The 27,533-nt window shown below is 48.5% G+C and overlaps 1 protein-coding gene across 2 annotated transcripts in view; it reads right to left on the bottom strand.

The window, feature by feature from the left end:
- The window catches only part of COL5A1 (collagen type V alpha 1 chain), a 160,051-nt gene that overhangs the window by 59,094 nt on the left and 73,424 nt on the right, over positions 1–27,533 (bottom strand). For both annotated transcript variants that reach the window (XM_075439389.1, XM_075439390.1), the window contains exons 6-18: positions 26,286–26,432; positions 25,913–26,161; positions 21,477–21,629; positions 21,114–21,170; positions 17,004–17,045; positions 16,696–16,758; positions 9,142–9,216; positions 7,493–7,585; positions 4,453–4,509; positions 4,240–4,293; positions 3,567–3,620; positions 2,682–2,735; positions 246–299 (exon numbers count right to left, since the gene is read on the bottom strand). In XM_075439389.1, the coding sequence (XP_075295504.1) occupies positions 246–299; positions 2,682–2,735; positions 3,567–3,620; positions 4,240–4,293; positions 4,453–4,509; positions 7,493–7,585; positions 9,142–9,216; positions 16,696–16,758; positions 17,004–17,045; positions 21,114–21,170; positions 21,477–21,629; positions 25,913–26,161; positions 26,286–26,432 (1,152 nt within the window). The remainder of the gene's footprint in view (positions 1–245; positions 300–2,681; positions 2,736–3,566; positions 3,621–4,239; positions 4,294–4,452; positions 4,510–7,492; positions 7,586–9,141; positions 9,217–16,695; positions 16,759–17,003; positions 17,046–21,113; positions 21,171–21,476; positions 21,630–25,912; positions 26,162–26,285; positions 26,433–27,533) is intronic.

Genomic DNA, 27,533 nt, shown 5'->3' with positions numbered 1-27,533 from the left:
TTCCCCTTTCCAATTTCAAGCAATCTCAGAAGGATCTTGCACCTTCCCGGGACGTGAACGCTGATCCGGGGAGGGATGCTGTGACATCCCGCACGCTCTTACAGGACGCTCTCGCCCTCTCCTGATTGCACCACTGTGGCTTGTCCCCAGCAATAGCTGCCCTCCTCCCAGCACCCCCCAGCCACCTCCTGCTGCCAAGGTTTCATTACAGACAGTGGCCAGAAGACAAGTGGAAGATAACTTACTCTATTTCCCTTCTCACCAGGCAAACCAGCCAAGCCATCAAACCCTCGGTCACCCTAAAAGAAAAACCAGTTTAGTACACATTTCCACCTGCTGTTGAATAACTTTCCAATTTGTTTCCTTTCTGCACCAAGTAGGGATCGATTTTCTCCCTCAGACATTCAGCCTTCATCTCCCATCAGACCAGCGATGATTTCAAAGTTATAGATTAAAAAAAAAGAAAAAAGCTCAAAGTCATTTTACCTCCTCCCTCTTCCCCCAGTTTGAAATGTTTTTCTGTGTGGATTTCAGAGCTTCTCCAGGTGACTTCTCCACGATCTAAAGCACCTCCCTTCTGGATAAGTTCTTCTGGTCGATTTATTTATTTATTTATTTATAACTCCATGGAATTACAAACAACAATCCACTGGTGAGCAAACTGAACACTGGTATCTTGGCTTGCCAACAGGTCCCCAGACTTCACCCTGAGCTTTACTGCAATCCACCCCATGCATCCAATTAATCCTCCTGGATGCTCCAAGGAAATAGATATATAAATAAATTCTGGAAACTGTCATAATGAAGTCAAGGTCAGAAGACAGATCTGTTTTGACCTAAAAATGAATGTCATCAGCTGGTAAATTTGGTGACTTCACACAGATGCTTCAGGGTATTGTGAAAGGGCCATCTCCATGCTACCCTGAGCAGGCACAAAGCCAGCTACGAGATCGGGCATGCATAGGGGCTATATAGACCCGAACTACCGGCGCTGGGAAGGCAAACCAAGGTAAGGATGGCTCCCAGCGTACCTCTTCTCTTCCACATCGCCAGTAGCTCCTGCCACTGCCTACTACTGTAAACGCATCTCTGGGCCAAACAGCTTTGGGCATCCTTCTGTTGAGCACAACGCCGAGCCCAAAATAACGAGCTCTGCTAAAAGGCCAGGTGCGTTAATTTGTACTTGGCACCATGTTGAGCAAGTCATGCAACCCCACGCCGGCAGAGCACAGCCAGCGCTTGCCAGCATCTGCCTGCAAAGGACCGTGCGAACATCCCCTGAGAGAGCTCCTCACGTCCCCTGTCCAGTTCTTTGGATGCTCCCAAAGGAAACAGGCAACGCTGAGAAATTCGAGTGTGAGGAAGAAGCAGCAAAACCCCAGCAGTACTGAGAGCAGGTGGGCAGCAGGAGCCTGCTGTCCCAGGGCTTTCGCCTGTGCCCATGCAGCTCCTCCCGGCTGGTATGTGGTGAGCTCATGGTGAACCATGGCATGCCACAATAGGGTTTCTCTCCAAATTTGGTGCCCTGTTCCAGTCTCCTGTGTTCTGGGGGAAATGGGGACAGGAATGCACAGAGACAGCCTTTTCCCAAAAGTCTCAACTCTTTGGAAAAGAGAGAAGATGCAGGGGCGTTTGCAAATGTGGGTGACACCATCTCCTAACACCCAGGGCCGCAGGCAGCGGGCACACCCAGTAGACGGAAAAGTCCCTTTTTCTCTCTAAAGAGGTGAAGCCACTTTTATTTTCACATGCTAACGGTATGTGAAATTAGTACCAGCTCCTCCCTTCCACAAATCCTTTGCCCACTAGCAAGGAAAGGAAAGTCGATCACACTGAGCAGGTCAGAGGACAGATAGGTCTGGCTGAAGAGCACCCAGGGTAACCCACAGCTCTTTCCTTTTGGCGGGTCCTAGAGCATCGCTCTATCTCCGCTCACAGCAAATTTCCTTCTCCTTTCCAGCGCTGCTCGTTATTCTGTTTTCCCTTCTTCCGTGGCATCCTCTCCTTTGAGGGCAGCCGACGCTCATTAAAGCGCTTTACTGGCTAAATGATTTGCAGTCTCCTGCCTCTGTATCAAAACCCCCCATCTATTCCAGCTTTAAGTATCTACATAATAAAGTACTTAAACCTCCTAATACATGATTCCCTGAGCAAACTTTCTCTGCATTCCATTTCAGCGGAACAGCTTCTTTCTTGCTCGATAATACCAGCAGATCACAGCTGAATGAAGGGATTTTGTCTTAGATAAAAATACAGGGCATTAAAATTCCTCACCACGCATTCTACATTTCCTCACCCAGTTAATAGGTATTCTTTCAGTAGTTATATTTTAGGATGTTTCCAACTGCTCATTCATGTTTGTTTTTCATAATTGGGATTCCAAAGTATCTGTTCTACAATGGCAGCCAAGGGAGCATATTTCATTCTTAAGAGGATCCAGCAATTTTTAAAAGTTGCATCAAAAAAAAAAAAAAAAAGAAAAGAAATATTGCTATTCTGCCTTCTAGGTGTGTGTTTAACTTCCCTCCCTCAAACGTGGAGCCCATGAGTTCACAGGAGTTGCTGGGCCATTTGAACGCCCTCCTCCAAGCAAGGTGGGCTCCTTCTGCCAAGGGTCCCTCAGTTCGTGCTTCCTAAAAAGCGGATGCAGATTCAAAAAGCACATGAATGCGCGGCACTACCTTTGGTCCCGTCTGGCCTGGCATTCCCCGGGCACCGTCGCTGCCAGCTCGTCCCTGCAACCGAGAAAAGTGAAGTCAAATGCAAAGGGTAAGGCAGGACCGCAGGGACATCTGCTCTTTGGTCTGTGGCCGAGTGAAGTTTTGTTGAAGTCGGAGCTCGCCGGCTGGGAAGCAGCTTCCCTCGGCGAGGGGAAATCGCTGCTCTGCGTTTGAAGCAGCATCTTGGGCTCAGCCTGGTGCTAATGAGGGGTGAGAGACAAATGGCAGCAAAGCTGCTTCACTACATGGGATGCTGGGACGTGGTCATTGATTTTAATTTGAAATAATTATCTTCCAGCACATTTTAAGATATGCTAATGACGATGTCCGCAAACTGAAACAAGCTACATTTTTTTTAAGAAAACGAGAAGTGGGTCACAGAAAATACTTTCTTGTTTCTTCCTCTGGCAAGCCGAATCATGGCGAGCCAGAGGATGGCATAAAATAAAAATCAACGTTGGGGATGTCGATGGGGGGAGTGAGCACGATTTATACCAGCTCCAGAAACCTCCTCCTGCACTACTGAGACTTGGGGACTGCCCAAACCAGCCCAACGCACTGATGCAGCTACAACCTCAATGCTGCAGAGAAAAAAAAAAAAAATTTTAAAAAAAGACAAAAGAGATGGAAGAGTGGACTTGTTCTCCACACATTGCCCAGCTTTTAAGTCTCATCCTCATTTGCGTCTGCCCAGATGGACGGAGAGGTCCTGGACAAGCCACCAGCTGGCTGCTGGCCTGCTCTTGTGCAATGCTTTCGGCGCTCAGAAATTGTTTGGCAGCAGAAACAATTTCTAGCAGAAATTGTAGTTAATGCAGTCATCAGCGCAGATCCCAGGACACTCACCCTGCGGCCTGGTTTTCCTGCCGGACCGGGAGGACCCTGGATGCCTCGTGGACCCTGCAAGGCATCAAGGAGAGAGGAAGAAATGCCATCACTCAAAGGCATTGCAGATCAGGCTCTGCTGGGGCCGTCAGGGTCACCAGGGCTACAAAATGGGACATGAACCCCTCGAGCAGAGCCCGTGGTTCAGAATACAGGGGGAAAGGCTCGGGACTGAGCATCTCTGGACAGGAATTGCACATGTTTATCCCCGAGGAAGCTTCTGCCCTGCAAGCAGCTCCACGTGGTGGAGACAAATCACTTCCCCCTCATTAGAAAATGGGAACATTCCCGTAATGTAGGATTTGCAGCTTGGAAGAACAATTTCCTGAGCATTAGTGAACTCCCCACACTGCAACCTATCTCATATTTACAGGACTCCTCCGTGGATGTCTTTGCAGGAAAGGATTACCACCTGCAGAATTTTACATTGTTGGCTTAAAATTATGTCTCGAATCTGCATTTGGATACTTGAAGGGACATTTACATGCAAAACAGACGTTCCCACACCTTCCTACTTTCAGCTGGCACTGGGTTACTGAATAGCTGCTTCACAACAGCCTCTGAAACAGGACTGGCTGCTCCACGCCTTCCTTTCCCCCAGATCCCCCCGGTCGCCCAGTTTGCCCACACTCACCTGAGGTCCCATTTCTCCAGCTTCTCCCTTTAGTCCTCCACTGCCCGGGGGGCCCTTTGGACAGAGAACATGATTTATTACATTTTTCCACAACAGAGCTAGAGAGAAGATTCATAGTGTGTTAAGAAAGAGCCATTCGTGCAGGTAACCCAGAGCAGCCATGGAGCCGGTGCCAGCTGGGTCTGCTCCGTCCTCGCCCGCCCGTGCACTTACCATGGGGCCCGGCCGCCCCGTCAGACCCATCGGACCCGCTGGCCCTCTCAGCGCCAGCTGCAACAGAAAGAGAAACGTTGCTCAGTTGGTCTCTGCTCTGTTGCTGCAATGGGACAAAGCCACCATCCATCACCAGCCACACGTTCTCTCCACACCCCGAGAACCACAAATCGTTGGAGCAATGGCCACACCTCAGTGGATTTACCCAGGAACGTCCAACCTGCTGCCCCACCAACTCCCCTCTGGGTCCACAAATGGGCAGAGCCCTCGGTGCATGGGTCTGCTGAGAGGACCTATGGACCTACACCTCATCTGCCTGTAGGCATCCTCCCTGGTACACCCACTCCGCACCATGCACATGAATTATGAAACCCCTATAGAGATGCGTATAGACATGCCCTGGCCCAGATCCGGGGCAGATGGAGGGATGATGAGAATCTGCCTCTGCAGGTCAGACCTTTTCCACCACCATGCACATATACAATGAAATGGATGCTTTTGGCAATAAATTATTGAAAGTAAATGTCAAAACTTTGCCTGGACAGGCTATAGGGGCTCATTCGCATATATTTATGATCCCATTTCAGTTTAGGAGGATTTTTTTTTTTTTATGATCGTAGGAGTTCAATTTTGGAGGATTTTTTTTTCCTATTTTTTGGTTACTATTTAGTATCCCGCAAACAGAACAACAACTCTATTTGCAACAGGGGGCTGTTAGCTCAGTAATTAAGGAGTCATGTACCCATGCATCAAGTCAGTAATTTCCACGGTGGGTAATGGGGCTGGTCTGCACTTTAAAACATCACTCGGACAATTTGTTCCCTTGTGACAACTCAACACTTTAAAAGAGTTGCAATTATCTGTGTACTCCAGTAATTAAAATCTACCCTTGATTGCACTTGGAATGGCATAAATATTGCACAAATGCTAGATTATGTAGCATCTTTTTACAACACCCCATTAAAAGGGAGCTGCTCTGAAACACTTCCGGCTGGGACAATGTTCGGTGTCTACTGAAAGCCAAATTTTAAGGCAATGAATCAACCTAATAACACAATTAACAACGATAACATGAAAAACAAATCCCCAAAAAGGAAAGCAGATATCCTCCCCCCTGCAGGACTCCTTTTCCATTCCTGCCCTGTGTCTTCCCCACAAAAAAAAAATATGTCATTTATTTCTCTGTCTGCTTTGGTATCAGGGCTTTCAGCTGAAATCATCTGACAACAGTTTGAAGTTAACCAAGTAATAGATTTTTTCCTTTATGGAAATATACAGTTTTTCATCCACAGCCCAAAAATCACCCAGGATTTGTTTGTTTTTTAAATTTTTCCCAAAATCTGAAAACTCAAAAAAAAAAGAGAAAAGGGACTTTGAGCAAGGGGAGGGAGGTTCTTTGTTTTTTCATAACAGTCATAATTTTCAACAGGCAAAATAAAAAAAAAAAAAAAAAAAAAAAAAAAAGAACAGAGAGTTTGAGAAAGCAGATGCTTCTCTTGAAATGTTCATCTGGTCAAAACCCCTATTTCCCAGGAAAATAAAATGCTGATGGAAAAACTGTAGGCAGCCTTGGAATTAAGACTGACAAGGTAACACCAGAAACATAATCCACCAATATTATTCTCAGAGCAAGGTTAATGGACAGGAAAATGCAGTGGCTGGTGGCATCAGGGCCCTGTACTCTACCTGAATACGTATAAAATCAAGCTCCTTTGTAAAAGGGGAGTTGGATGGAAACCAGAATACCAAGGCTAAGCCAAAAAACTTGTTATAACCAAAAAGGGGAACGTGCCACCCAGCTGGGTGGAGACCCCAATGGACTTTATTTCATTCAAGGACAAAATAAATTGCTTTTTAGCCCATTTCAGCAGACCAGCCCAAACAGTCTGTGATAAAGCAAATGCCAACAGCCCTGAATACCAGACTGGCTGGGCCGCGCCACACATGCCAGCTGCAGACAGATGTGGGCTTCGGACCCTGAGGAGCACAGCTAAGTCTGCCCCTGGATGGCTGCATTTGGCAGGGAGAGGAGCAATGCCCCCAGAGCTGTGTCCCTTTGCGAACTGCCTCCCGAAACTACCTCTTATTTTGCCCTTTACTGCAAGGGTGAGCTTACAGCTGCAATTTGGTCCCCCCTGGGAAAGATCAGGGCAAATACAGCAGGAGGGTGATGTGGGGTCCCCACATGTTCCCTTCTGCTGTAATTGCGGCTGCTGCATTTCTGCTTTTAACGTGTCAATGATCAAAGATAATCACACACAAGCAGTCATGAAAAGGAAGTTTCAAAGCTGTACTGGCTGGGAACGAAGTTTTGTTTGAACAGATGAGTATGAAGCCTGATACACGAAGGTACTCATCGAGCCAGGGAACAGGAATTGTACTGGGAACGCGGGCGGCCGATCTTGTTTCGCCACTGAGCCCACATAATAAACACTGCCAGGGACTATTCAATCATCAATCAACAAGGTCATCCAAGGAAAAACAGGTTGCATAGATATTCATCATGTATTTTCAAACAAATATGTTCAAGGAAACTGCAGTCTGCCTGTTGAGATTCATGGAGCTGGGAGCAGCTTACATCTGTGACATACATTTAATTATTACGATTTACTGACATACATTTAATTATTACGATTTACTGGGAAAAATAAAACAAACAAAAGAAAGAAGCCCCTTACAGCACATACCACAACTGTTCATATAGACTCTCAAAACTGTCAGCATAAACAGCAAACACTACTGAAGCCAACAGGTCTACGTTTACTTGCACCAGCAGAAGGACTGGCCCAAGGTCCGTAGACAATTTAAAACCATGTTTTTGGGGCCTGGCCCATTCCTGGCCATTAGTAAATGGTTAAGTCATCCAGATCTCATCACCTCAAGCCACACAGCAATTCCACCTCAGATGAGAGGCTGTTACCACCGCCAGCACCATGGATGGTGCAGGTATGGAGACATCTCCTCTGACACATTTATTCTTGTCCTCCTCCGGTTCCATAGGCACCTGCTGCAAGAGACATCCCCACCATCCTTCACTTACCCTGGCCTGCTGCAGAATGGCTTGGGCTTGGGCCTCCTGGGCTGAAACAAGAGGTCCTTTAGAGCCAGCATCTCCTCCTCCACTAAAGCGGAACTGATAGGGACAAGCAGAAAGCACGTCAGAGTTGCTGTCTCTCCAGTCTCACACCAGCCTGACTCCTAAATGACTCTTTTCAGCATGACTGACCCAACCCCATCGCTGTCCTTCCAGACCATCCTGTTAACCATCCGCTCTCAAGGTCACCCAGCTCACGGGCCCAAACCGACCACTCCCCATGTCTGCACCTCCATAGCAAATTCTGCCAGTCCAAAGCAACGCACAGTAAGAGGGATTGTCGGCTCTGAATTGTAAGGACCTCACACATCACCGTTCAAAACTACATGCAAAGTTCTCACAGGGCTGATGCTCCCCATGCAGATGCTGTTGGCCAGGAGACCCCCAGAGACGGGATTGTATCAGGTTATTTGGCTGTAGCTGCCCGCTTGCCACAGGACAAAGGCTGCTTTTCTCAAGGGTGGCAGTGTGCTTCAAAGAATAGAGTTTGGGCTGTTGTTCAAGCCAGCATCCTTCAGCGCACAAAGGATTTAAAAAAAACCCAAGCGTTAAACTTTTTATTTCACCAGACTTGAAAGGGAAGGAGCTTAATGTTTTCTTCTGCCTCTGCCATCCCCAACAGCTATAAGCCCACTTTCCAAGACACACACCCTTCTCCTGTCATAACTGTACATGCCTTTGGGGCTTCGCAAAAAGGACTCTCCAGGCTGCAGAACCTACTTGGATGGCTCTTTCACCTCCATTTCACCTCTGCATTTCGCCTGGTTGGCGCTAGGTATACGACCACACAGACTTGGCAAGCGGATTCAAAGAGAGGCAATTTATAGGCCTACAGTTGGGGACTGTAGGGGCCAACAAATGTATTGTAATGGCCAGCTAAGCTCCATGTTGAGCACTTGGCCCAGGCTGTCCTAGGCACCCTGCCAGGAACCTACACAAGGATCACCCTACCATTTGGAGCCCGTACAAGAGTGCTGTGGTTTTTCACTAAAGACTCTTTCCCTTTGGTACCTAACCACTTATTTTCAGCAGCCGGTTTCCTTAGGGTTTTCTCACATCAAAGCAGTCACAAAATATAACCATTCCTTTAGCATCCCAGGATGAAGGCAGCTGACTCTGTACTTGCTAGCTTCGTGTTGGGGAAAAAAACAATGCAATATAACCACTGGTCATCAAAAGAGACAGGTTAATTCAGGTGCTTACAATTTTGGCACCTGCTTTGAAGAGCTGTTAGAGGTTCCTCACTGTAGAAGGGAGGGTTCTTCCTGGAAATTGGGGCCTTGGATGGGTCTTCAATTGCTTCTACACAACTTTCACCCTCCAACACCATGCCCAGAATGAAGCTCTTCAGCTTATTCATTACTTCTGGAAATTTTAACCTACTTGTCCTATGCTTTTGACCAGCAAAGATGTTACAGTGCTTTGCAAAAAGTAAATTTACAAGGGCAACCATCCATATCCCTCTTTTACACCAAGGAAAATGTGTCCTTGGTGTGAAAGGGATGGGAGATTTCTGCAAGAACAGGCACTAAGCAGTAGCAAAGCCAAGAAGTCCAACTCCTTTAAATGCTTTTTTTGGTTATGCTTGTACTTACAGGCAACATAAGCATTGTCCCTGGTGGTCCTGGTAAACCATCTGCTCCTGGAAGACCTGGGCGACCAGGCGGTCCCTACAAGAAGAAGAAATAAATATAAACTTCTATAGCATCATTTTAGTCATGTCTATACGTAAGTAGTCATGGCTGTAAAAGAATATGTCACAATACAAAAGGCTCCCTACCCTGACAGACAGGCATTGAGCATACAGGCATCCCAATGCTACGGCAAATTTTGTGGAAGCACATCTGTAAGGATACATAATTTTTCTTAGTAATTCCCTCTTCTTACATCCTGGCCCCCATATTTCCAGGGTCTGCCATATGCAATTTTTGACCGAGAGATTAAAGTCTCTGCAATGTTCCAAGTTAATAGAATCAATGTTTAGTTGGATCTGTTAAAACCTATTAAAAAAAGCAGATGAAACTTCATAACTCAGGCTAGTGAGACAGAAACGTGGAAAGATAAATACATTTCTGTACGTGTTCAGTCATCTCGGTTATTCCATTTTTCTGTCCTCTTTTTTTTTCGCTCCTATGAGTCTACTTCCATCTATACAATGGAGTGATCCTGTCAGCAGCTGTAAATCAGCAAAACTCTGAGGATCTCAAAGGAGCTGTGCTGATTAACATGAGTTGAGTATCTTTAACTTGTACTAAAGAAACGAGTATGCAGTAAAAGATCTATTGATGAAGCTATAAATAATCAAATAGAGCCAATTTTCCTAAGATAGCCCATAGATTACTCGCAGTCCCAATAGTGTAGTTGGCAAAAAGTTTAAATTAACCCATATTTGCACATCCACCAGCAATCCTACATGCAAATGAGGATGACATCCAACTACTCAACGTGCCTGCATAACTGCAATGTTCACACCAGCTTAAGGAGCCAAAGGCAAGAGTGACTTGACCATATCCCAGTGAGGCCGAGAGGAGCCCTGGTGCTCCCTTCATAGCAAGGTAGACAGGACTGCCTGGCCAACAACTCAAGCTTGAGGACTTGGACACTCCTCTATTTAATAAACAATATAACCAATAACAAATCCATCTGTGAAGAATCAAAGCTATTGGAAGGGCAGGCAACAATTATCTATGTTAGTTCTCACTCTCTTCATCCTGCCTGAAGCCCTCCAGCCCATTCAGACACCAAACAAAAGTGAAAATAACCCCCTGCCACAGATCACAGACGCATATGGACACGCTACCGGGACACAGAAGAGCCAGAGCTTGCCCCAGAAAGTTGCACACTCACCCCACAAGGCAAAGGGAGGTGGATGAAGTGGGAAAGGGAGGAGGGAAGGAGGAATAAGTAACGAAGTCCCTAAAAATCAGAACACATAATTAAAACCATTTGATGCGTTATCCTTGCACCACTGTCTTCCAGCAAGATCTTGGTGCATCTCTTTGCATCTCTTGGTTCCCTCTTCTTCCATTTCCTCTATGCCATGTTCAACTTTACATTTCCCTCAGTGTCTCCCTCTTAAAACGGAACCCAAACCCTTCAAGCCAAAGTTTCAAGCACTAAATTAGAGCCCAGCACCAGGGTGAGGGTGAAGAGCCACCACTGTCCCACCCTGCCCCATCCCACGCATCGCTCCGACGGGGCTGCGGCCGGACCTGCGCCACAATTACAGGGCAGAGCAGCGCTGCGGCCGAGGAGCCGAGGTCTGCACCACAGCCGGCCCGGAATAACAACGCTGCTCCCAGCACTGCAGTAGACAGCACTGCAGCCAGCGATTTATCAGCAAAAAAAGAAACAACCACCCTCAAACCAGCAGCTCCCTCAGCACCGAAAGGAGACTGCATAAGACCACCAGCCCATCCATTTTTCAAGACAAGCTCCTGATGGTACATTCACACTGTTTATTTAGTCTGGCCGACACCGGAGTCCCTGACTCCGCTGATGAGGAGCAGAGGGCAGTCCCATCTGTTGCAGCAGAAGCACAATTAATAATTCAGGCCAGACTCATTTTATATAATAAACTTTCTTCCCTCCCTCTCTTCTCCATTAACTCTGGTCCTTCATATGGTGGATCAGGAATGAGCCTGTTTGTCTCTCTGTGTACTCTGCCTGACAAATGCTGATGCAATGCTTTTGTACATAAACATCTTTTTGTTTCAGGTTGGGTGTGTGAGGTCTTTTCGTTGTGGGGTGGAGCAGCAGGGGGCAACGGTATAGAGGAAAATGAAACCCATAAAGCACTCTGCAAATTTAAATTCATGAATGCCTTTAAGAAATGCAGCACGCCAGACTCTCAGTTGGTGTAAATCTGTGCCACTCTCATTATGTAAATAGAGATTTGCTGATATATAGCAGCCAGGGATGGGGACTTCAACTTACATTTGGTGCAGTGCTCTAAAATGCCATGCTGAGTGCAAACACTAGTGCAATATTTCAAGGGAATGTTTAAACTGAAACCTCGGTGTGTTAGTGCTCGGGCTCCTCGAGCAGCAGACGGTGACAGAGTAGTGCCCACCAGCCCGCAGTACTGAGCCTCAAAATTTGCTTTCAAGTGTCTCTCTCGAGGATTATTTTTCTACCATTTTCACCCCTGGTCAGAAAACTACACAACAGAAGATCTTTCTCGCAGTATTTGGGGTCTTCTAGGTAATGTAGCACTTGGCATCTGCTGGAAAAATGGGTACCCTGAAAATGTCAAGCCTTTCAGAACCCCAACAAGGATTTAAGGGACCTATTACACTTCTGAGATGCAAAACTGTCCTCAGGGGGACCAAGTACCTTGGGACCCAAGGACTGCATGGTTTTGGAAGACACGGGGATTGCGTGGGGGCCTTCCTTCCCCCAGAGGCAGGCTGATCAAGCCCAGAGTACCCAGGCACCCCAGATTCCCAAACACACAGCGGGGTCAGTGGCAGAGCTGCAGTTTGCTCCGATGCTGCAGCTCATCCCATTCAAAAGAGCACATTTTCCCACTTCCTTCATTCCGGTCCGGAGCATCCACGAAATAACTCTCTGGGCTCTTAAGTGCCTTATTTTCTTCTTCCCACTGCTTGAAGAAACCTGCCTAAGCCATCCTAAACCACCCTCCCCGCCCAGACGAGTCCTCCGAAACCTCCCACAAGCAGGCTGCTCTGCAGCTTTGCCGGTGACGCAAGCTCTGCTTCGCGTTGTAAAATAACTGGGATAAACGAACAAACTGACATGATGAATAAAACAGAGCTAAATGAGTGTTGGCCAATATTAACATAGCTGAATGTTGTTGGTATATTAATTCAGTGCACCTGCATGATTGCAAATAAAAAGTCTTTCTATCAGATGCAGGCATAGGAAATGTTCCTCACTGTACACATAGAAGTGTCATGTAAATTCATGAGCTATGCGCAGGGTTAATAATAAACAAATTAAAAAAGAAGCTGCTCTAATTGAAAAGGAGTATTTTAATACAGTCGCAGTTCCTGGCTCTGCACGTTCATCACTTCTCTGTGCACAGTACGCTGTATTACATTCTGTTCTGGACACTCGGAAAAGCGGGATGTGCCGTCTGTGCTTGAATGCAAATTACGCCTTTCATTTCAGGGTGGGGAGCAACATCATCGGGGACAGAGTGTCTGCTGCTGATTGGCTTTGCACGGCCCTCCAAGAGGAGCCTGGCCAGCAAATGTCTGCATCTGCCCGGAGAAATGGCAGAAATACAGACTCCCTTGCACCAGCTTCTATCCTGCCAGGCAACTGAATTCTTTGGCGCAGAAGCAGCACATCAAGGGGAGAAGAGGAGAAAGCTGACCAACATGTAGGACCCATGAAGGATGAAGACCCACCTGATAATGACACAACAGCTCTTTTCACTAATCCTAGAGCACTGCAAGATGCGAACCACTGCTGGGACCCTGCCCAGCTTGCCCATCCTCCATGAAGTCCAACACTCAAGGATGCAGAGCCCTCCCTTGGTCCTTCTCCCAGAGCAGTGCAGGAGGAACCAGGACTGCTGTCTCAAGGGTTAAGCCAACCTCTCTGAGCCACAGCCCTGGCTCCCGGCCATGGGCTGAGCCCGCAGCTGCGTATTGACTTTCTGAGCTTGCAGTCTCCGATCGATGGAGCACAGTCAGGGCCTCTCATTCTCAATCATGTCACAACCACAAGAAACGTTATTACTGTTCCATCAAAAAACAATAAATACAGCAGGAGTGTAAATGAGGTGGGGATCTTTACAGCAATGCTCCAGGGGGGATGCGGGAGCGCAGCAGCCAAGTCCCCAGGGACCAACAAGGCAACAAGGAGCCTTAATTAAAAAAGAATACAAGGCCCAGGTTAGGGTCATTGCCACAAGAATGCCCCAACACCCAGCTCATCTCCTCAAGTACACCTTAAAACCACAGCAGACACTTCCCAGTGCAGGCCAGCAATGATTTGATTTCTCTCAGCAGTTGTATTTTGCAACATGCATGTCATCAGGCTGGGAGGTGAATAGTGAGGGTTTGGAGCCAGCTGGTTGCTTCGTCCTCCAGCGGGTAGGCAAGCTGGGAACGCAACCCCTGGGGAAGGCAGCCAGGTCCCGGGGGTCCCAAACCCACCCCATGGGATGGTAATTTGGAAGAGCACCAAACTGCAGAGGGGCAGGTGGGAACCTCTTGCTTCTTGCTGACGAGCAGGTGGGACGGAGAACAACCTCAACGGGCAGGAGAAGAACGACAGCAAGGGCAGCGCCGTGGAAGGTCAACAGCTCAAGGATACATAGGACAGAAAGGGGAACACAGATGGATTTTAAAAGCTGAGGGGAGAAGGGAGAGGTAAACACCAGCTTAAAAAAAGGCCTCTGCAAGTCAAGGCAGAGTGGCTCAGTCTCCACTTCACCCCTGCAGAGAGCTGGGCCAGGCAGGGCGTAGGGGGAAATATTCAGCCTTTCTAAATATTTTTTTCATATTTTGATCCTTCCCTTCTTGTGTCCTGGTGTATAAACGCACTGAGTCACTTCCAGAGGTGCCTCAGCTGGTGTTGCTGTGCCCGCAGCCAGGCCAGCAGTAAGAATAAATGAAAACCAGAGAGTCTGACGCACACCTGATCGCAACCACAGAGAAAGCCATGCAAACCCCCGGCATCACTCCAGCACCAAAAATGAGGCTAAAGTGAGATCCTTGGGAGCACGAAGACCTTGTTCTGATCCTCTGCAATGGAGAGAACTCTCCCTCCTACTCTTTCTGGGTCTTAGGTTACTCCGTTAAGACAAAAAAGAAATTTAAAAAAAAAAAAAAAAGAGATAAGCAAGGCCACAGCACAAATCCTTAACAGCAGCTACAGTGATTTGCTGTGCTAAGACGCAGACCACAACAGCACAACACCATATCTATCCAGACCTTCCCATCTGAACCTGGTCATTGGTTTTTCCCGCCTTGTCCAGGCAGAATTCAACCAAAATCTGCCAGCAGAGTAGGAAGCCCTACGAACGCAGAGAGCCTGGGCCACCCCAGCTTATCTCTCCTGGGCACCCCGGAGGCAAATGGGATCTAGAAACCAACTGTGGGATCGGTGGAGGATGCTGGGGCGCAGGTGAGCCTGCCCCGGGCAGCGGGCTGCCTTCTCTGCCAGACAAACCTGCTCAGGACCTCAGCCATCAGGTTAGGGAAGCTGGTAAGCGCTCCCTTCCTCGGCAAGGTGGTTGGCATTCGCTGGGTGACAGCACTGACAGTGGCAGGACGTTGTGTGTTCGGGCATATCTCCTGGGATCTGTATCGCTGCTGCTCTCCTCCTTCCTGTGCTTTCCAGGAGAAACTGGAAAACCAGACCTCCAACCAAGCCTGCCTTCAGAAACCCACCGGTAGGCACAATTTTTGTCCTTTTTGCTAACAGGACTGCTGGGATGCCTCAACCCACAACAAGCCTGGTGGAGGCTGTTCTTAGAGCTGCTTTTATTTTTGGGTGAACTTCAGTGCCCGCTGAAACTGCTCACAGCAGCATCCCTCGAGCCCACTGCTGTCCCAGCCGCTTGCACTGATGAAACCACCCAGCAGTGTTAGAGCCGGTTTTACTTGGCGCGAGGATAACCCAGGCTTTCCCTCCGTGCCCCAGCTGCTCTTTTTAGCTCCTCATTATAGGAGTTTGTCTTACTCTGAGTGAAAATAAGTCTCACTCGCTGCCGATGGGAAAGGAGATGAACCTCTGCGTGACATCTTGCCACTGCTTGGGCACCGCATGCCGCTCCTCTGGGCTGCACTGAGACGGGAACAGCTCTTCTTCCGCCAGCACAGCCCCGATTTTGGTGCTCCATCACCCAAACCAGTGTTGCTCAAGTGCACTGCGTGTACTCTTCTAGTTGCAGACCCAAACTGAGCTGCTCTGGCAGCCAAGGCCTCTGTGCGAAGGCAGAGCCCGCCTGCGCTATGGCGAATCTCCCACTACATGTCAGGCCAAAATTCCTGCTGGGTGCTGGGCTGGAAGCAGCGTGCTGCCCGGTCCCCGTCTGCCCACGCAGCTGCACGTGGGTGTCTGGCTGCCTCTGCCAGGGAGGGGAAATGGGCTTGAGCCATGGGTGAGCAGTTCAGATGCAAAAGCAAATGAGTGTATTGGTACAAGGGTCATTTCAGAGACTCGACTCAGGGAGTGAGGAGAACGGGTTTTAATTTTCAGCACTTGCAAGCACATGGATTGCCACTCGAACGGTGCTTGTGCACCACTTAGTGACCCGAGGCTCGAGTTCAGCAGCTCTCACAATGCAGGTCATTCCTGATCCCAGGTGAGGATTGAGCAATAATGGATAAATACACAACTCTGACCAAAGCGTGGTGCTAAACTATGGGATTTCGGGTCACGGTCAGCAAAAGTGCTTGGGAGCAGCTGCCTTCAATGAGACGCCCCGAAGCGGGAGGCTCTGCAGGCAGCAGGTTACCGAGCAGTAGCTGCTAGGGACAAAACTGATTTAGAGTAACATCAAAACCAAACACACAAAACCTAAGTTACTGCATTGCTAAAGCACATAAATCAGTCTCTAGCGCTCGCTGGTACAGACCAATAACCCACCTACAGAGCAGACGAGCTGCTGCACAACCGCAGCCTTCCCACCCGCAGCGGTCTGGGACACGAAGCGAGCGTAAGGAGCGACTGGTAGCAATGGTGCTGCCATGACCCTGGGACCATCCTGCACCCAAACGAAACCAGACCCTCTACCAGGACTCACAACACCAGCTGGAATGAGGATGCAGAATCACCGCTGAACTTCATTTTACCGTGCTAACAGCTATGTTGTGTGTTTGCTCATCTTGTTTTCCCAGTGCCAGAGCCCAGTTCCCGCACCAGAACGAGCAGCCATGTGCCAAAGGGTGCAAACAGAGAGCAGGGGGTTTGTCAGTCTTACTCTTAGTCTTAACCTGGAGAAAACTGCTTAATGCATTTGACTAGCGTGGCTGTTCCCCAGCTCTTTGGCCCTGGATGCAAACGACTGGCCTGTACCTACCATAAGCTCCTTTGGGGCCGTCTCAGAGGACACTGCTATTACAGGATGATCAGCATTGTAGGGCTCCAGTGGTACACCACAGTCCCACTTTGCATACACAAAATGACCCAGGGCTTCAGCCAAAGAGGAGAAAAACATTGGTACTCACTCTCTCCCCAGGGTCACCCATTAAGCCCACGGGTCCGGTTGGTCCTGGAGGTCCTGGAAGGCCCTAGCATGGAAAAGACAAGAAAAAAATACGCCACTGAAGGAAAATGTGTTATTATTTGTAACATATTTGTACAATGAGCAGGAAAAGAATTAGAGCTTTCTGTTTATTTTTGCACCACAAAATCGACCCCGAAGCGCTCTGTACACATGCGTGGCATATGGAAGCAATAGAGCCCGGGAACATGTGCACGCATCCAGCATCCCAGAGCATCCTTTGGCGCGAGAGGTAGACACGGTGCCACTTACCGCTGGGCCTTCGGGACCAGGGGGGCCTTCCACCAGCATACCCTACACAAGAGGAAGGAAAAAAAGGCAATTAGCATGGCATATCTTCAAAGTCACTTTGACGACAGGGCTGGAAAGCCCAACGCTTTATCTGTTCTTAAATATTTCAGGTCTTGCTGCCAGGTCTAGGCATCCCAGAGCTGAAGGGTTTCCACTCTCTGGATGGCATCTCCTGTGTCCCCACAGCCAGAGGCACAAAAGCCAAATAATCCTGTATTTGAATCATGCAGGGCACAGCAAAACAGCCCTTTCCCCCAGCACCAAGCCACCCTTGCCCCAGCACAGGGTCACCTTCCTGCCCAGAACCCTTCTCCCTCAGCTCATGGCCAGGCAAAGGGCAAACCCTGGGGCACGGCCAGCCTTGCTGGTGCTGGAGAGGGAGAAGAGCTCCTCTTCAGGAAGAAGCTGCTTCTAGACCCAAGCAGCTTTAAAAAAAAAGTTAATAATCAAATTGTAAGTTGTTTTTTTTTAAATTACTTTCCCAGTAGATTGCATGCTGTGATTTACTCTGTGTACCTAGGAAATCACTGTGTGGGCAAAATGGTAGAATAATGTTATTCCATTCCTTTTAATCTAAATATTTTGTCATAACTTTGAATCAGGTCTATCATGTACTCAGTAGAATTGAGCTTTTATTTCTTTTTCCTCACCCTTCCAACCCCTACCATTCTGTGATTCTGTGATATGTAAGAGGCAGGAAAGAAACCTCCCAATAAACCTAGCAAATGCTTTCCCGAAGGCATCAGGACGATCTGTCGGGAAGAGCCCCACAGCCAGCACTGCCCTTTTATATCTGGGCCAGTGACCGTGCCGGCAGCAGCACCCAGGTCGAGCCAAAGCACCTGCAGCAAGCAGGGACTTTTCTCCTACGGGGTGAAATCAGCCTGTAAAAATCTGTAGATAAGCAGTCGGCTGATACGGGAGAAGCCTGGAGGAAGCAAGTGCAGGGCCTGGTCTCGGGTCACCCTTGGCCGGTCTCCTGGGCTCGTCTGGTGCCAAAAGCCTCAGCTGACCCCAAGGCAGCCACTAACAGCAGACAGGGCTGAGCTGAACGAATTTGAAATGTCTGGAGGAAAATCCAGGCATTCCTGTCCCAAAAGCCACAGTCTCAAAGCCCAGAGGAGCAAAAGACAGGGTAAAAGATGCTACCGTGAACCATCCCTGCTTCCATTAGCGGGATGCATGTTTCTGCACCACTAATGCCTGGCCAGCACTATTTTCTGTCTTTCCCAGTGTCCATACTACTCATTACCACCTCATTTAAAATCTGGCTTCTGCTTCATTTGGATGTGTTAGGGGAAATTTTCTGCTGCTGTCATCACAGAAGTGCCTGTGCAGTCATTCTTCACCAGTAAAGAATTTAGGTCACGGACTTCACCCATGCCCATTTTGACAGCAGTTTTGCTGTCTGCCATGGAGACGCTGCTCTCTTCTGGGTGGACATTAGGGATGAACCCTACACAACTTTCCTCCCACCTGCACTAGGTAGAAGCTATTTGCTGTTGGAGGCTACCGAGAAGAGGCGATCTATGCTGATGGAGGTGTCCCCCAGGACATCCACTAAGCACTGGCTCCTTTTCAGACGCATGACGAGGACAGGAAACCCCAGAGGCCCCAGCAAATCTTTCCCCACATGGACACCTCAAGGTCCATCCCTGTTGAGACCAACAATGGCACATTTTGGTGTGGCAGGCTCCAAAACAGGAAATTAATAATTGTCTCTGGGCTGGTGCAGAGAGCCACGGCCCACGTAGGTCTCCCCAGCACATTTTTGGTCTGCTGGGTGCCAGCATTACCATGGTCCAAGCGTGCAGAGCACTGAAGCTCTGCTTCCCATGGCCAGCTGCAGAGCCTCAGGACGCTCCTCCATGTGGGGGAAGAGTCTGGGCTAATTAGCCAATTTGTGATGCAAACATCCTTGGCATCTTCCCATATTTATCTGTTGGTTTATGTTGAGCTCTAGCTTTAGGGACATCTGGAGATTCTCCTCAGCAAGAAACCTCCACTGTTTATATGACTGCTCATCAGCAGGAGCGAGGGAAACGTGGGAGGGTTTTGCGACCAGGACCCGTGGGGGGGGATGCCACCAAGGGCGATCGCCTTGGGGGTAGCAAACAAATCGTGGATTTGGGAGTGTCCCAGGGAAAAACAGAGTGTTGCTTCCACTCAGCCACCACCCAGGTGCTACCCACGAGCGAAGCCCATATCCCAGAAACAGCCCAAAAGCTGGCTGCAACACGCAAAGGTGCCACGCAAAGGCGGATCAAACCCTCCCCGAAGGCAGGTGCGAGCAGCCGGGTCCCCACAAAGGACAGAGGGCTTTGAGGGGATGCAGGCAGCCCAGTACCCCCAGCGCTGGGATGCGGGGGGTCCCAGCCATGCCCCCCGGGCACAGCCCTCCCTCCTTGCCCTGCGCTGCCCGGCTGCCTCCAGCGAGCGTCAGCACAGAGCAAGGAGTGAAGGACCAACGGCTTGAACCAAAAGGAGAGAAAACCCAGCAGAATCCGACTTCGGCGGTTTGGTTTTTATCCCCCCTCTGCTGCAGCTCCCATAAAAAAAAAAAAAATTAAAAAAAAGCAAGCTAAAGAGCGCAGCAAATCTGAATTTCTCGCTGCTGAAGAGGAACTGCACAGAGAGGGAAAAGGCGGCATTTGGTCTTGTTTACTTTCTGGCAAAAGCCATACATGCTCCAGTGTTTTGAAATAGCGAAGGCGGCCAAATTCTTTCTGGATGATTAAACTGAACTATTTTGTTCGCTTCGTAGCATTTCAGATTGGTTCTGGACAGGGCAGGCTGGGTCGCTGCCGTCCCCTTCGTGGGGTTCAGCTGCCCCCCACCCTTCCCATACCTCCGACAAGCAAACCACTCACTCCTCCTTTTGTCTGCAGAGCGAGGCCCAGAGAGGAAGAGGAGGAAGGGAAGGTCAGAAACGCTTTTATAAGGCACTCGTCCAGGCTGTGCAAGCCCCACTGCTGCACCCTGGGTGCCCCCCACTACCTGCAAAAGTCCCAGGCAAAGAAGGAAAGGGAGGGAGAATCAGAAGAAAGATAACAGCGTCTGAGTGATGGGAAGTGCTGCCACGACGCTGGGCACTGCACTGGCCCTCTGCCATGGATAATTAGGTTAATTGAAGTGCTGGTGTGCAGCGAGCGTGCACTCAGCCCTTCGGGGACAAGGATCAGGGGAGGATGCTGCAAGGACCCGACGCCCCATTTCCAGCCCAGGGAGGAGCAGGCGTGGGGGTACTTTGGCATCCCGACCGGCAACGAGGGGACAGACACCCGGCCATCAGCCACCGGCCGCTTGCTGTGCTTGAGGAGCACCTCCGAGCAAACGCCAGCCGTCCTCATCCTCACCTAAAGAGTTGCTCAGCTGGGCACCCACAGTTTTTGCAGACTGCAAAGGGCACAGGCAGTTTATAACTGTTCTTTAGAAAGAAAAACCACTTGGGAAACAGGCCAGGGCAGAAATAGAGCGCCTGGTTCCGCTCCTGGGACAACACAGGGTTTCTCTGAAACTGGGGGGACCCTGGAGCAGGCGCGGGAGCAAACTGCTCCTCTCCCACAGCTGTGTGCAGGGAGAACCCTTTTATTTCCACAGAGATGAACCCATTAGTTGCACAATTAAAGCCGGCCCCAAGCTGCAAGTTCAGGTCAGGATATGACCTGGCCACCGGCTGCGGGCGCTCAGGGGAGCGGGTTCGCTGCCGAGCCGGGGGCACTTCAAAACCTCCGGAGAGGCGAGACAGGTTCCCTGCCTAATGCTTCAACTCTAAAAAGCTTAGGCTTTATTTCAGTAAATGGCAGATTTCATGGGAAATTTTGCGCTTCCTTCACAATTTAGGTCGCTTCTTGAAGTTTAAAAAAAAAAAAAAATTACAGTATTTTATATTAAAAGTTTTTAAATGAACCAAGTAATTCTTCCCTGGGAAATTTCCCTCCCAGCTGTACCACTGAGAGCACCAAGCCACACTGAACACACTCCTTGCACCTTTTTCCTTGGGGGGGGGAAAAACCCATCCAACCAGACCAAACCAAAGAAAACCCCACCAAAACCCCAGCTGGTCCTTACCGGCTCAATAATCGCAGGTTCCCCCTTCTGTCCTTTCTCGCCTCGTGGGCCACCGATCTGTAGCACACAAGGGAAACACAAAGCCAGACAGTCAGAGAGGACATCGCCTGCGTCAGCGTCACCACTCCCAGAAGAACTGGGGATCCTGGGACAACTTCTGCAACCAAAGGGCTGCTAATGTTCATGTAGAAAAGAAACGGGGCACCTCCTTCTCGCCTTGTGCCAAACACACGCCTTGCAGGTGGAGGAACCCAAGCGAGATGCTCCCACTGGTTTCTGCGTTGCTAATCTCTACGCTATAAATTACAGGCAGACAAAGCTTTTGAACTAGGCTTACCCTCAATGGAAAACTAACTCTCTTACCCCTTCATAGATGGTGTCCTGGTTAGCAGGCATGCCGGGGCCAATATCAGGAGAGACTGTTCGGTCGTAATAGTTATCATAATAATTCCCATCATATTCTTTTATTGTTTCCTCGGTGAAATCTTTATCCAGGTCTTCTCCTCCTGGAGCAGCCTGGAAGGAAAAGAACAGCAACACGTCAGGCTGCAAATCTCTCTAGGCTGCACACACTGGAAATCTAAGGGGAAGACTGCAGGTTTTGTAAGGTAGAGGATGCTTTATAACAATAGTTGCAAATAAAAAGCACAAGAAAAGTTAAATTCTGGAGTTTTAAGGTCTCCAGTGACCTCCAAGGGTCTTCTCCCCAGTGGCAGGCAAGAAAGATGGGACGATCTTTCTGTCAAAGTGCACAACCTAGCTTTCCCTGGGGTGACTCTTTTGATCCCTGAAATAACACTGAGTGTAGAGGTTTGAGCAAGGAAAACAAAACACAGCATGAAACAGCTCAGGAGGATCCCACAGACGCTAAAGGTCTAAAGAAACAGGGAATGGAAGTTTCAAACTTGAAGCCCTACTCCTCTCACACAGCTTCAGTATTGGAGACACTGAATTATTAAGTGTAAAAAGTCACACATCCATTCACATATTGAAAATGCACATCAAACCCACAATGTGTCATTATGAGTATCCGATTAGAGGAGGAAATGTGGAAAAATCCAAGTTCATTTCTGTGAAAACCTCCCGTTTGTTTAGTCCGGGATCCAGGTCGCGCTTTTACTTGTCCAAAGAGCAGAAGCAGAAGTTTTGACAAATCTGATGCATTAATCCCCAAATCCTTTCTGAATCCTTACAGCAACAGATGCTATGGACCACAAGCAAGGACACCCAGACAAGCATCAGAATTTCCTTCCTGCTATCCACACCCCTGCGCTTTCTGCAGCCTGGCAGGCAACTGCCTCTTGGCACCCTCAGCTCTGAGCAGCCCTGTCAAGAACAACATGGGCCGATGGTAATTTTTTTTCTGTTTCTTTCCCATCCAGGTAATGACCAAAATGGTCCATAAACTAAATTACTTCCAATGCTTCCCAGAGAAATTATTTCCTCACTACTACGAATTCAAAAATCACTTAAATGCCACCATCACTTCCAGACCTGGTTTCTGTGCCAAAGCTGCTCAGAATCCATGAGCATCTGTACCTTCAATCAAGAGCTTTTAAAGTAAGACTAAGCCTAGCGCTAAGGCAATCGCCCCTCTGCCACCCCATCTTTTACCTCTCTAAATACCAACTGGTCTTTGCAGGAATTATATAGCTTGGCAATTGCTCAATTAGAAAACTTGGAAAAGTGAGCATTATTTTTCCTTTGTACCGCTCAAATGGATCTAGCGCTCTCTCACACATCTTTTACCCTCTTCAAAATCTTTTATCTAGGTTTGCACTTTGAAACCTTAAAACCTCTTTATCTTGCTACAAAGCTTGAGGGATAACACAGCAAGCCTTTTTCACATTGCATTTCTTGAAATGAACGTCAAAAATGTCTGGTTTGACATTTTGATTAAGGTCCTCAAGTCGATTTGCATGGAAAGACAGGATACTTTGAATAACTGGGCAGAGAAGAAGGAAAGTTCTCCACGCTGAGATTTGCAGGTGCTTTGGAGAAAAACCAAAACAGAAGCCTAAAAATAATCTCCTTAACAATGCCGTCAGACAACCTGAACCAGAAAACAGTCCACAAAGAAAAGAGGAGGTCCAAAAATCAGCGTGCAAAATACCGTGACTCTCCTTTGCTGAAAACAGCTTCATTTAAATCACCCGATAAGGTGATTTCTTTTCTTCATTTCTGCCTTCCCTTTTGAGGAGCAATGCAGATATGAAGCCCTGGTATATGCATCTGGACAAGTAAAGCAAACTGCCTGATGAATTGCAGGCAATGAACAAAATATATCTGTCCCCAGCTCCTCTTGTTCACGGAAGTATTGCTGCCTCCTAAATCTCGGAATCGCTTCGCTGGCATTCATCACGGAGTTATTAGCCGTGATGAAACCCAAGCCCAGGAGAATTCAGTGACTACGCCTGCCTCTAAAACCTCTCACTCAGGCTCCACGAAGTTTCACTTGTGTAAAACTAAATTCCCTTTTAATTACCATTGTAGAAATTAAAGTCTTCCCAAAATAAAGACAGGTGAACGTCAACAGTGACGGTCATGTCCCGCTCTTGCTACTAGTCTGTAAAGGGATGCTAAAAATCACTGTGCTGCCCCAGACCCACATTGCCCTGTTTGACCCCAGGAGCCACGGTGAGCAGTGCCAGGGCTGGCTTGGGCACAGCTCGGGGGATGCCCGGCGTCCCCCCCTGCACACGCCTGCGTCCCCCTGCAACAGCTCCAGCTGCTTCTCCGGCTGCCAACAGAGACCTGGGACTACTTGAAATTATGCCACGCTTACTCATGACCAAGAGCACTATTTTGTTTCCTAAACTAGCCAAAAAACTTTTTTTTTTTTTTAAGAGCAAATAAACTTCTCCAACCACTTTAGCAGCCTATCTCCCGCTGAAACCCTGCTACTAATTACAGGTATTAGGCAGGGAATTACATGCACGAGCTCCTGATCCTCACTTCCACCTTGCTCGTAAAGCAGCTTGGTCTGCTGCTGGATTAAAGGATTTGGTTTCCCCAGGCGTTCATGGCTGCAGGCAGGGCCCTTAGCTCCCACTCCGAGGTGTAAACCTGAAATCCATCTCCTCTTGGGTGTTTGTCCCTCAGGCTGGCACCTTTTGGGAGCCTTTGCTATGTCGCGCTGCGTTAGCCTACGCCTCGCTGCACGGCAGTCTCCCTTGGCCGGGCACGTTGTGTCTTTTTCTCTGCTCATCAGCTAAAAGATTCCCCGGAGCAGACTCCCACCCCAGAAGCAGCCCCACAGCTCTCCCCATCCAAGCACTGTCTCTCTTGGAGCTGCTGGAGGGGGACAGTTCGCTTGCTCCCCCCATGAGATGCTTTGCTGAGAGCAGGATGAGCTTTCAACACAGGAAAGCTTCGCCGTGTGTTTCCCTACCTGAACTTTCCTCCTCTTCTATTTCATTTTCCTAACAACTAAAGTGGCCTTCGAACCTCTTATTTCCTCTTCCAATTTTTTTTAAGGTCACGCTATCCAATCTTTAATTTGTCTCTATTAGAAAGTTCAAGCTTGGCCAAAGATTCCTGGCTCTTTGTCAGGAAACACAAAAGTTTCCCATCCATGGGTTCCCTCAAGTTGGCACTCGCTTCCTCGATACACAGAGAGAAACAGAAAAGGCTCCAGCGTATCATTTTGGTCTGTTCAACCTCCTCCTCCGCCGCATTTTTTATCCCTGGTTTGCTGGGCTTGGTCCCCGCCGTGCCACCAGCCCTCAGGGCGGCTGGCTCCCCTCCTGCTCAGCTCTTTTCTTGGACACCTTCCCCTGCACCTTTTCATTCAAGCTTCCAGGTCCAACTCCAAATATATTGACCTGCTTTCGCTCTTTTACCACCCTCCAGCATCTCCCAGAAAGCCTTGACAGCCCCGTAACCAAGTCATTCTTCTCCATTTGAGGAGGAACCACAAAACTCTGCCAAGTCCCATCCTACCTCCCAGGAAATGTTATCCCACTATTGACTCCCCTTGCTGATGCTCCTGGATAACAAAGACTTTGCCTCATCTAGCGTGGTTCTTTCCTTGCATGGTGAGCTATACAGTTCACAGCTGCACAACAATTTATCTCAGTCTCATCTAAAGATGAGACAATTGTTCATCCACTTGAGCGTCATACAAAAGGAAAGAACTGGGCAAGTCTTACGGATAGAAGAGTCTCAAGTGCAACATATTTTAGCTGAAGCATATTAAAGTGTGGGTAACTAAAAATGTAACCGCTCCAACAGAAACGTCAACTGTGGGATCTGGACTGATCTCATCTTTGAGCAGGTCTGTGCACAAAGCCGAGTGGCTCGCTCTGGGTGAGTGCAGCAGTTTGAAATCAAGAGTTTGTCCCAGTGTTGAAACTTTTTTTAAAAAATTACAATCTGAAAAACATAAAAAAGCTATTCAGTGGGAATGACAAAATGAAAAATATTGATGTTCTCCATCAAATCAACATTTTAAGGATTTATATTAATAGCTTTGAAATAAAATGCTTTTACTTAGTTTTTAAGATCAACCCTCATTCTTCTTCTTATCAGACAATCACTTCGCACAGGGAAATGCAGAGATCACTATGAACAGGTTTTTCCAGGGGAATAATCCTCAACCAAATTCTAAATATCTGTATTCCAGACCCTGGACTAGCTGCAGTGGAAACATTTTCCAAGAAACTTCCTCTTCCCACAGCTGCCCAAACCACTTACAGATTTACCATGTGGATGGATCACACCTCCTATGCTCTCAGAGCTACGAAATACCACTATTAATAAAGAGCAAAGTGAAAGGAAAAAACATTCATTAAAATTACATCGGTCTCATTGTAGGTCATGACGGTACTCGTGGGGAGCTCAGCTTCCACAGCGTTTTCAGTGAGCCCGCCCTGGGGGTCTACTTCTTCATTGTAGTTGACATCTTCATAGGGGAGAGGAGTGAAGTACTCTTCATTAATGGTCTCGTAGTTGTACTCATCCACGAGTGGGTCATCCACCGCAGCATCCCCTTTCGTCTCCTTGCCGGAGTCCCCTCCATCAGGTGATGGCGTGGGGGCAGGGTAGTCCTATTGAAGAAATAAAATGCCTGGATCAGAGAAACAGAAAGAAAATTCTGCATCATCTTCCACCTCCCCCTCTATAAAGGTGCCATCTATCACACGCATCTTGGCCAGGACCCCGTGTCCATACCTGCTTAGTTTCAGGTCTTTCTCCAGCAGCCACTTCGGGAGTGCTGGGTTTGGTGGTGGGTGCTTCTGGCTTTACAGCTTCATCAACATCTTCGTAGTAGGGGTACTCATAGTAGTAGGTGTCACCTTCTCCCTCCCCGTCAGTGTACTGCAAAGAGAAGAGGAGAAGCAGAAAATAAGCTGGCAGCACTCGAGCACATTCCCGCCAGCTCTTTTAGATGTTATTTCATGTCAACAGGGCCAGGCCATGATGCAGATCCATGCAGTGAAACCTTTCTCTTTCTTTTGTTCATCAGCTTCTGTGACACCTTCACCAAGAGCCGGGCTTTGGGCTGCTCTGGCCACAGCCGTGATTTAAGGAGGTTCCCAATCACCTCTCGGTCCTGTGGCATGTTCTCTCTTATCAGAGAGGACGGACCTACCCTGCAGCAGTTCAGTCACCCGTAATAACACAATAAAAAATGAAAAAACATTATTTTTTTTTTTAACCTCAGATTGTCAAGACCTCCCAGGTCACACATCTGACATATCCAGAAAGGGGAAGAAACTGCTGGAATCACGCAGCCGCTCTGAGAAGCGGGGACACTATTTTCACTCCTCCGACTGCACTAATAGCATCCGTGTGACTTCCCGTCCACCCGCGGCCCACAGGCAGAAGGGCTCAGAAAAAAAGATATTTTCAGTGTTTTCCACAAGGCGTCAGTCATTCTTCAAAATGAAATACAAACAAAACGTTTGGTTACAGCCGGGCATGGCATATTTCTTCACCAGTCCATCTCTCTCACTGGCAGCAGACGCCGGCGCGTGGAAGAGTTATTCTTACACGGAGCAACACAGTCCTAAGACAAGCCAGCCCTTGTTGAACTGCTGGCTCCGAAAGAAGAGTTTTATTTTCCTACTACCACATATTTAGACTATACCAAAATCTATTTTATTTTACTTATTTATTGTTTCTCCAGAAGTGCTGGCGGAGCGGTTATGGCACTTCCCCGGGGCTGGGCAGCCGTGCCTCGCTCGGCGCTGCTGCGAGCATCGCTCTGCTCCCAGAGCCCTGCTAGGCTCAGGCTTTTCATTCAACCCCAAAGCTAAGCTGGAGCGGGCTGATGGCATTACAGCTTCGTGGGGATTCGGCAGGAGCCCGCAGAGCTGAGACTAGCTGGAAGCAAGAGAGTGCACGGACCGGCAAACCAGACCAAGAGAGCAGCCAAGATGCTGAGAAGTGGCTGAGGGTGCCAGACACTCTAATTGC

Source organism: Opisthocomus hoazin, chromosome 19 (assembly GCF_030867145.1).
Source record: "Opisthocomus hoazin isolate bOpiHoa1 chromosome 19, bOpiHoa1.hap1, whole genome shotgun sequence".
Taxonomy (NCBI): Eukaryota; Metazoa; Chordata; class Aves; order Opisthocomiformes; family Opisthocomidae; genus Opisthocomus; species Opisthocomus hoazin.
Note: the sequence above shows the minus strand (reverse complement) of the source record. Positions and strands in the feature narration are given on the sequence as shown.